Raw genomic sequence first — 10,644 nt, 5'->3', positions numbered from 1 at the left:
GATTAACATATGCTACTGTGAAATGAAAAATTGTGCTTTAAAAAAAGATTTGCATATTCATAAAATACAGTTTAAATGTTTCTAACCTCGCAGACAGTGCAGTGGAAGCGAGTCTCCACGTGGTGTTTACACTCGTTGCAGGTATAGACGAAGCGGTCCTGGCTCTGGTTGTGGAGCTCCACCAACATACACATGGAGCTCCACTTGGACCTCCTGAGAGAGCTGAACTCCAAGTGCTTGTCTCTGGCCAGAGTTAGAAAGGCATCACGGCCGTCCATCAGATCGCAGGCCATTAGAGGATCTGGGTCGGTGATGGGGGGCAGTGAGTTGGCGGTGGGACCAGCAATGAGGCGGATGACGAAGAAGACCTGCCAGTTAAAAGCGAGGAAAATATTTAACCTAATATTTAACCAACCTTTAACCCTTTAAGACCTACCATAGAACCAAGTTGCTATACATCAATACAACCATTATAGCCCAAATTTTAATAATATGTCTGCATTAAGTGCATAGTAATTACATAAATTGCAAAAAAGTGCAATAAACTACAAAAAAAATTTTAAATTGTTTTTGTTTTTTTACACACACACACATATATATATATATATATATATATATATATATATATATATATATATATTTCTAGTTAGAGAAATTTAAGAGGTTTATCTCTCAAAACTGTAAATACAAAAAAGTTGCACAAAATAGTTTCCCAGCACAGGAAATTTATTTTGAGTGTCTTCATAGTTTTATTTTTGAAATACACCAATTTTTATAAACTGCGGGAAAAATGAAAATAAATATTATAATGCAAATTTGCAAAAAAGCAGTATATGCATCAAAATAAACCATTTCCAGCAGTGCAATACGAGTCCTAAGCATCCCAGAAACAACACAGAAAGTCATAAAGTCAAAGATAACTTTTAAAAACACCAGTATAGGCTCATGAGGCCCTGATGGTAAAAAACCAAGCCTGTTTCTGGAATATTATGTATTTGTTGCTGCAAGTGCTTTTTATGCAGTTTTTGCAAAGCTATATGTGGAAGGAAACCGTGACCTAGGACAAACTGATGGCATAAGATGCAAGTACAACTCCTCCGGTTTCATATGCAAAAAAAATTATTTCGCTAGCTTACGTGGTTGCAGAGCTACCGGGATTTTAAAATAGTTACGCAAAACAGAGCGTGCCCGCTCTGACCGGCTTTAAAGGGTTAACAAGATCTGATTTGGTATTTTTATGCGGGAAGATAAAACTGAGGGAAAATGTGTCTTTTTTTCTCCTGCAGATCAGTGAGTCAGTGTTTTTTTGTTTGTTTTTTGTTTTTTTAAAATAAAATGTTACCATCATTGCACTAAACAATTTTGGTCTCTTTTTTTTTTTTAAGCCTTAAAGTTGAGGATCATTAAAAGCATGGCTGCTTTGAAGGACAAGTAGGTGCCACTCAGACCACTAGCTTCCTGCTAGGTGTCACAGAACTGGACCTCTGAACTGGGGCAGACTTAAATGCAGCTCCTTGCTTTGTGGCCTCTTCAAAATAATTTATTTCAGTGCGTGAAATTAAAGGATTTTATTAGTCTGTTGCATACAATGTATGTGTGCAACTTGCTTTTTGGTGTCAGCTGATAACTTCACTTCCCCCTTTTGTCCAGCTGTAGTCACTTCTGGTGCCAAAAACACCGCTGACGACAGGTCCCGTTCAAAAACGGGAGCTCACAAACCAGCAGTGGCATAACAGTGGCTGTTTCCATCTTTTATATACAGGCCATGAAACAAGGTGACTTTCTTGTTAATGGTTGTGTTGCCAAAAGGCATCTTTGAGCTTTGTGTTTTAATGCAGCCGTATTAAGTAAGTAATATCAGAACTGCTCCACAAATCAGTCTGATGGCTGATAGTGGGATAAATATGCTGCAGTGTCGAGTAAGAGAGTAAGCAGCGGCACTACGACTATATTAGACTTGCATACCTCTTTGTGTTTCTCCATTGTGGCGTAAAGTTTCTGGGAAAGGTCGTTGGAAACGTTGGGCATCCCTGGTTTTTTCTTATTGGCTCGGCTCAAGCTGCTCTTGTTCTTGCTCGTCTTTTTATTGTTCTTCTTTTTGGCATTCTTGCTGTCTCCTTTTATGGCCTGTGAATGTTTAAATGTCAATTAAGCAAGAGCACACCACCAATATATATTGTGACAAAAATTGAGGACATTGTTCCACTCACATCTGTGCTCTCATTAGAGGTGCTGTTCTCCTCCCTCTTCCTCTCCTCCTCCTCCTGTTCCAGTTCCTTGATGCTCTCCTCCAGGACGTTAGGCCAGAAGTCGCCCTCAAAGTATGGCAGCTCCTTGGCACTGGTCAGCCGGTCTTCTGTTGCCTGCTTGAAAATGTCCTAAAGGGATGACGAGGACGAAACAAGGTAATGCTGTTAATGAGGTTTCAGAGGGTCACACAAAGCATGCAAGAAAACTATTTTAAAGACAGTCCAGGGCGATGGAAACCGTAAGAAGCCACATGAAACTACCAGAGTACCTACAAGAACAGCTTGTAAATGGACTCATTTGCTCAAAGAATCGGGGACAACCAGACAGAGCATGAGAATTAGGGCTAAACTGTCTCACCTTGTAATCATGGACTACGCGCTCAGACACTGCCTTGTCCAGCATCTTCTTGTACCATTCCTGCAAGCGTTTAGGCTTGGGGATCTTCTGGTCCAGTGGGTGACAGTGGAAGATGTAGTCATCCCCTTCACTAGGAGGACAGGCCCAGATATGCCCTGTTGTAAACCTGAGACAGGGAGACAAGGAGCCTTTTATATAAAACTGAGCTTTTCATGCAACTAAAAGCATTCAGAAACAGCAAATGTAACACAAAGAAACTAAGCTCCTGTCTTACCCCAGCCTTTTGACATACTCCAGGTAGCCCAGCAGGATCTCGTGATAGACTGCAGTCCTGAGGTGTCGAGGTTTGAAGAAGTGCACGCTGTCCAGGTAGGAAATGTACACTCGCCTCTGATTGGGAGGAGGGCAATCTGAGCCGTACTCTTGAACGTGCATGCCGAAAAAGCAAACGTCTGCTCCGTCAATGTCCTCGAATGCAAACAGGGCTTTCATCCTGTACGGGAAAGACTCGGCCATCTCTCCGTTGTCCACAAACCTGACAGGGAACAAAAATAGGTGAAGAAAACTAGCGTCAAACATTATCAGCAAATGAAGAAACTTGACTGTGGGACGTGTGAACACAGACTACAGCCATGCAGCGCTTTTAGTGAGCTAAAATCTGGTTAGGACAAAACTGTCAAAGCCAAAGGGGTTGGATGTTAAATGAGACGCAAGTAATCACTGAAATAAATTCAGATTGCAGCTTTCCTCCTTCTCGAATTGCTGGACACTTGTTTTAATCTTTAATCTCCTCACTCACTGCTGAGTCACCTCTCATCTTCCCTTTTGATAATCTCATAATGATTTGCCTCTTAGCTGTGAAACGTAGGGAAGTATTCTTCTCACTGATTCCCTCAAGGATTCATACATGCATGCATGCAGAGCCCGACAGAATATTTGGTCATTTAAAACTCGGATATATTAGCTGATGGTTTTCTTATTCATTTCAGACACACAAAGCAGACACAGATTTACCCAACATTTGTTATCTGTAGTTTTTCTTAATGAGTTTCTACTAAGATAGTAGGACAATGCAGTTTAAAATATTGTTTTGAGCGTTTATCGGGTTTCAAACAAATGATATTAACAGGGAAGGTGCAGAGTGCCCCCTAGAGGACAATATACACAACACTACATCTCATAACCTTGTTTAGGATATTTCTCTCCTATGTTTTTTACTTTAATTTTCATTTATTGACCATTACAAACACTGATATAAAGAATGATACCGATAACATATCAGTATCAATATCCACCGATATATCTGCCACGCTGATATATCTGCTCTAACTCTATGTAGAACAGGGATCAGTGTTTTCTCACACTCACAGATGCTCCTGAGCAAGACTCCTTCCAGCTGTTAAATTTGCAGTGATTTAGAGGCGATTAGCGCTGAGACAAAATATCAGCCCCAACAACTCCTGAATGAAGAAATGATGATCCATTCTCCACTTCTATTAGTCTCTATACCACTCCACCGACTATTATGCACTATATTATTTTTTCCTTCCATAGTCATTTATTTTTACATTTTTGGGCTTTATTTAACTAAACTGATTTAGAGTTGTTAAATAATTTTTCATTGTTCCTGCAAAACTGACAAACATGATCTTAACTTTTTACCCTTCACTTACATTTTTTTATGCACAAACTGATATTATTGTTAATACATGTAATAATATGTAGCACCTCAAAACTTTCACCTACCAAAATCACAGCTTAATAACTCCTCCCATAGCAATTAGGAGTTTCCATGGGATTCCCACCTCTAATCAGTAATTATGTTCCCCAAAAACCTGCAGCAGCAGTGAAATTTAACTGTTTACCTGGACTTCATTCCCGGCTTGACTTCAACCACCTTGTCTGAGACATGGACCACACGAATGGTGACCTCTCCAGACTCGGGATGGTTTTGCCGCTTGATGTAGTCGTTCACGCGTGTTTCTAAAAAGTTCCCCAACTTGGTTTGAGGAAGCCCTGCGGAAACAGAGAAACAGGTGTGACCAAATAACAGAGCTGAGAGGTACCACTATTCTCACACTGTAGTTTTTGGTGAACAAGTATTTTAACTTCGTTATTTGTGAAAAACTGGCAGCAGCTGTAGGACAGAGCCTTTTTCTGACTTCATTCATTGAAAACCTCCACCAACAAATATCTACTACCTTGTATCCAGGAAACAGACCTCCATACAACACATCATTTCATCAGTCTCACTCCAGTATAATCAATCTAATCTTTTGTCCTCCATTTGTTCAGTTTCCTCAGGTTTTTAAAGCACACACTGCACACCCCACAGAGATATGGGAGATGTCTCAATGAATCAACTCATTGGTGCAAAAACACCATTTTATGTCTACCAAACTGTGTTACCAATGGCATTTTCATATATTAAACTAAAGAAAAGGGAACAAACAATGTGTTTTTGTGACAGGCTGCTAGTAACAAAGTGTTTAAAGTAGGGGTGGAAATTTAACGCATTAATTGCAATGAATTTGAAAATATAATGCATTAAAAAATAACGCTTTTAATCGCACTTTGAATTCCAAGCTAAGGGGAACTTTTGTTGATGCATGATTTCCTGGTATACCGATTACACTGATGCACATATCAGAGCTATAAAGCATCAGAAGAAAGCGCATTGCTAGGACTGATGGGAGGCAAATTTCATTTCAAAAGACTACCTGATCAAACTGGACCTGAAAAAGGTCAGATGCAAGGACTGGACTGAAAAAGCAGCCAATGTCCAAAAACTTTGGAAGATGAAGAAACTGCTGCTCAAGACCACGAAAACATAAAAAACTAAAGTCAGGACGGTCTGGATCATTGGAAAGCAAAGTGTAAAGAAATGAAGGGAAACTCAAGTTTATGTATAGGATGGCATTTCTAAGTTAAATGTACTTATAAAAACACTGAGAAATCCCTTCTTTCAGCATGGATGACTAATGCTAACCAGGCATAGTTTTCTGAGTAAAATCCAAATCTATGTCAAAAAACAAAAAAGAGCCACGTGTCACAATATCCTTAAGCTATGTTCAGCATAAACATCCCTACACAGCAAGATACTCTCTACTTTCTGATACACAGACTAATGATCCAGTGTGTTATTACTCCTAACCTTGTTGGCAGCTTTCTTTACTGTTTTTCTGAGTCTGCTGGTGACAAAAACAACACCATTCTAGTAACTTTGCATGATTTACAGTTCAAAATAATCCTCATTTATCCTGCAGTGTATAGCAGGGGGGTAATACTGAACAGAATTGCAGAAACTGGTATTTAAAAGTGTAAATAAATGAATTGCACTATCATACTGTCTGCGATAATACTGGTATAAAGACATAAGGTCATATTATTGCTATGACAATGCCATAGATTTACACTCCCTAGTGCCTGCAACAATTAGATGATCCTGAGCATTCCTAAAAACTGTGTCAGATGATGACTAAGTACATATAAAGGACACTGCCTCAAAAACATCTGAAGTGCAGTGCTTTTCAAAATATACAAGAAACGTGTTCCTGCTGAAGGTGAAAACAAACTTGTTTAACCACTTGAGGCAAAAACCACACCGTCGAGTATAACCAGGCTACGAAGGAGGAGATACTAACAGCTGCTGATGTGCAACCCAGATGTAAACAAAAGAGCCTGCCGAGCACCGCTGGTGGTGCACTCCACATGACAGGAAGAGCATACAGTGGACAGAAATCACTGATGCGGTTACATGCTTCGAAGTGAGGGCTTTAAGCAGCTAAAAAGATCAAAGATACAACAACCCAGACAGATTTTCAAGGTTAGGTTACTTTAGTTACTGTTGCCTCAGTGTCCAGGGAAAATACTACTTTGGCTACTTTTGTGCTTTTAATCTCAGCCTGATCTTTTTGTTAACACTATTATCGTTTTTCTTTTAAAGGAAAAAATAATGAAATTGTGGACACAAGCGGTGGAAATAAGCTTTCTCCAAAGGGTGGATGGGCTCTTCCCGAGCATAGGGTGAGGAGTTCAGTCATTCAGGAGGGGCTCAAAGTAGAGCCGCTGTTCCTCTACATCGAAAGGAGCCAGCTAACGCAGGTGCCTCTTAGGTAAGGTGTTCGGGTTAGGGATGTCCTACTGAGAGCAGGCCCCCCGGGGGAGACCCAGGACACAATCTCCCTCTTGGCTGGCCTGGGAATGCCTTGGTGATTCCCCAGATAAGCAGGAGGTGGCGGCTGGCAAAAAGGAGGTCTGGCCTTGCCCCCGAGACTCGACTTCACATAATTGGGATAAAATGGCTCGATGATTTATTGTTTTGTTATTTTAGATTTTAACTGTGTTTCCTAGTTTTAGACTCGTCGGTCAGTCTAATTTTTTGCCCCTCATCTCTAGGTCACACTTTAAATGAGGAAGTAGAGGGTGGCTGATATTGCCTTCAAATTATATCACAATATTTCACAACAATAAAGATGAAAAAAATATATATATATACTGAAGGTTTTATTCATGCTTGCGCTTGAAACATATATTAGTGGAAGTAAATCCATACTTACTGCCGGTGACACAAACCTTATTTGTCTAGATTAATTTATCAAGATTGTTTAACAGTGATGTAGCATAATGTAAACATAAAGACAGTCAACACTGATTTTATTCTGTGGCAAGTTTTGGTACATTTTTTAAATTATATACATTTTTCATTTATCTTCTAAGAGAGGCATTGAATTCATGTGAAGAGAAGATTTGTACATTAGCAGGAATGTAGCACACCAGTGTTATAACAGTGTGAACGCAGTGTTATGTTTATGTGACAGTGCAATAAAAACATTTGTCACTACAATAAATATATAAAAATCAATGACCAATCCTGACACATAATCACAATCTCAGCACTGATCAAAATAATTGTCCAAGCCAATTTTCTTCTGATTAGTTGCCTCTCTCAAACAGGTGCTTTATTAAAAATATGTGGGTAGGGCGAAGAAGAGAAGCAGAGCTATAAGGACTAAGCATTAGACGAGCCCAGCTTTATTCCACTTACTTTTGGCGGCGTATTTGTTTTCTTTCCGTGTCTTATTGGCCTTTTTCAGACAGCTGTCACAAACAAATCTGGAAGTGAAAAGTCAACGGTTAGATTTGGAGGTTACCATCAGCTCTGTCACAATAATCAGCAGTGACAGTGACAAAGCGGCTCTAATCAAGACATGACTCGGCCTTTCATGCTAGTCCTCCTTTCTTTAAACAACTCTAATGAGTGGGAAATCACTCACATCTCTCAATTAAAAACAGACCGCACATGTAGGGAGGTCAATCTTGGAGGAATGAGTCTCTTTGCTACGGGACTGCCACCACGCTGTCAGGCATTTTTGACACCCCCACCCCGATGTAGCGTTTGAGATTTAAAACCTATTTTAAATCAGCAGCAGCTGGAAAAGTGAATGTCAGACCCAACATTTGTAGTTGGGCATATTAAGTGATTTTAGTTTAAAAAAAAAAGAAAGAAAAAAAAGAATAGAGATTATATTCCAGACCCAGTCACGCAATGCACTGTGCAGAGAGCGTGTGTGTTCGCGTGTGTGTCTGTGATAGCTGGCTCACCCTGACGGCCATATGGTTTCATTATGGAGGACGCAGATCTGGTGCATTTTACGGCCGCAGTCGATACATTCCACAAGTCTGAGCGGGGAGAGAGCGCGAGGAGACAAAAGACAGACGTTCAAAAGTTAGTACAGTGAAAACATCACACCCGAGGAAATAACCCGCTCGATTCCTCGAGAACATTTAACACAATAATGGCTCTCAAATGAGTGAAGAAGGGCTACATACAGCTCGGGGTCAAGCGTGTCGTTCTTCTTCCGCTGGAACTGGTCTTTGTTGATGGAGCTGTGGGAAAAATCAGAAAGAACCAGCTGTAATCAACTCAGCCTTCTGCAGACTGCAGGCTGCGTTTCCTTCATTCGGAAACGTTTACAACAAATTCAAAATGTGCCCACTGCCTCAACACTTCCCCTCTACATGCTCTCATCCTGATCATCTGTCGTGGAAGACAAAGCAATAATAGGAAGCTCTTCTAACCCACAGAGCCGCCACAAACTAATCCTGTGCAGCTCAACACTGTTTAATCCTACAGGACTCACTGTTAATTATCTGGACCATTTTCTCGCTCATTCAACAACTGGGTCAATAAATATCAGGACTAGAACTTTGTGACTGATTATTTCATTATTCATTTGATCAGTAAAATCTGCAGCCTGTTTCCTAAGCTGCAAGATGACACTTAGCGAATGTTTTACCCAGGCTGAGCTCAGTTTACTACCATGTGTGATAAGTGTGTGGCATTGGTTCTCATTTTGGCTAACAGAAAGCTCCAGGACAATTATGTTACAGTGAAATCAAATACAGACAAGCAACAAATCCACACCTTAGAGAAACACAGACTTAGATTATAAAAAGGAAAGAAGTGAAGCTTCTTTCAGCAGATTTTACACCAGAAGTCCTCCCGATCTTGAACTGGAATCTTATGTGTGTTAAGCAAATGAGTGAATCACTACAGTGTGGTGCCACTAATAAAAATACAATGCTTTTACAACAGTAACATTAATTAAGAAAAAGCGGCTTGAGGAACTAAAAACAAAACAAACAAACAAAACAAAAAACTGCAGCTCAGCTATAGGTGTACACAACAGGAGACATTTGAGTGCCTTTTAAAGGTAACAACTTAATATTTAGTTTTGTTAACACTTTTTTTGTGCAGTTTTATTTCCAAAGATGTTCCTCTGTGGAGGCATCGCTGCAGAAAAACTACTCTGCAGTGTTGGGAGACACTGATGATACCATTTAGAGGACACAAACTAACTTTTAAACTGTATTTTTGATCACTAAATGATATTTTCGTGACGTAATTTAGTGCTGGTCACTTGCACAATAGTCTTTCACTGCATTCACAACAACCCTATCCAAATCAGTGTGTTAAACTGTGTTTCACTCAGGAGGACAGAAGCATTTCTTCTTAAAAAAAACAAAAACAAAATAATGTTTCTAATTAGTTTTTAATAAATTCACAAATATATTTGATAGCCTAAAGGAAAGGAGTGGTTTTCAAGCATTACACAAGGACCTCTGAGATGAAGCAAGCTGTCTTGTGTTGTGCGTTGCATGAAGGAGACAATGTGATGGTACTCACGTCTGAGGCTGGGAGGGGTCATCCCCCAGGGAGACACTCTCGCCTTGGATTTCGTTGAAACACTTCTCACAGAAGTGATACCTGTCAGCAAGAAGCCCATATTTTGGTGAACTACACCGTTCGTCATCAGCACAGCCAATCACAGAGAGGGCACGAAGAAGCAGCCGCCAATCAGGGCAGGACAGGCCAGGGGGTGGACACACAGGAGGAGGCAGAGGGCAAGGTAGGTCGTCGCCGGCAGCCAATCGTGATGCAGGGTTTTTGTGTGGGCGGGTGTTTTGATTTTGCGCGTAAATTTCGGAGTGGATGATTGGTCACACCAAAGCAGGCCAATGCAGACATCACAAGCGTTAAAAAACACAAGGAGGGAGAGAGGGGGAGGAGAAGGGAAGGGAAAAGGGAGGAGGGAGGGGAGGGAGACGGGGAAAGGGAGGTCAAAATGAATATAAAAAAAGAAAAAGAAAAAAAGCGTGAAATAAAACGTTACAGATCAGACGGAGACGATGAAGAGGGAGGGACAGAGGGAGGAGGGGTCGAGGAGCATGGAAGGAGAAGGATGTGAACAACAACCAACAGAGGACAGAGAGCCAAGGCAAAGCAAAGATTAGCATCAGACGTTCAGTGATAAACAACAACAACAACATTACAGCAACATGAGAGACCACTAGGAGCTGTGGAGGAGGAAGGGAGTGAGGAGTCTCCATACATGAAAAGGTGGATGAGGAAAAAAATAAATTATTAAATGGTAAAGCAACAGAGACCCATCATCCTTTCTGGTCATTTATAAAGTGGGAACCTTTCTTCTGGTGACGAGCATGACACCACCACCACCTCCTCCCACTCTGCTC

The 10,644-nt window shown here is 40.7% G+C and overlaps 1 protein-coding gene across 4 annotated transcripts in view; it reads right to left on the bottom strand.

Annotated features, from left to right (window-relative positions):
* Window positions 1–10,644, bottom strand: part of ep300b (EP300 lysine acetyltransferase b) — a 32,387-nt gene that overhangs the window by 4,519 nt on the left and 17,224 nt on the right. For 2 of the 4 annotated variants that reach the window (XM_085156071.1, XM_085156073.1), the window contains exons 20-29: window positions 9,797–9,907; window positions 8,440–8,496; window positions 8,212–8,289; window positions 7,655–7,722; window positions 4,473–4,623; window positions 2,882–3,142; window positions 2,608–2,773; window positions 2,211–2,378; window positions 1,966–2,127; window positions 87–368 (exon numbers count right to left, since the gene is read on the bottom strand). In XM_085156071.1, the coding sequence (XP_085012197.1) occupies window positions 87–368; window positions 1,966–2,127; window positions 2,211–2,378; window positions 2,608–2,773; window positions 2,882–3,142; window positions 4,473–4,623; window positions 7,655–7,722; window positions 8,212–8,289; window positions 8,440–8,496; window positions 9,797–9,907 (1,504 nt within the window). The remainder of the gene's footprint in view (window positions 1–86; window positions 369–1,965; window positions 2,128–2,210; window positions 2,379–2,607; window positions 2,774–2,881; window positions 3,143–4,472; window positions 4,624–7,654; window positions 7,723–8,211; window positions 8,290–8,439; window positions 8,497–9,796; window positions 9,908–10,644) is intronic. The other 2 variants (XM_085156072.1, XM_085156074.1) reach the window with 1 other exon arrangement.

Source organism: Neolamprologus multifasciatus, chromosome 4 (genome assembly GCF_963576455.1).
Source record: "Neolamprologus multifasciatus chromosome 4, fNeoMul1.2, whole genome shotgun sequence".
NCBI lineage: Eukaryota > Metazoa > Chordata > Actinopteri > Cichliformes > Cichlidae > Neolamprologus > Neolamprologus multifasciatus.
Note: the sequence above shows the minus strand (reverse complement) of the source record. Positions and strands in the feature narration are given on the sequence as shown.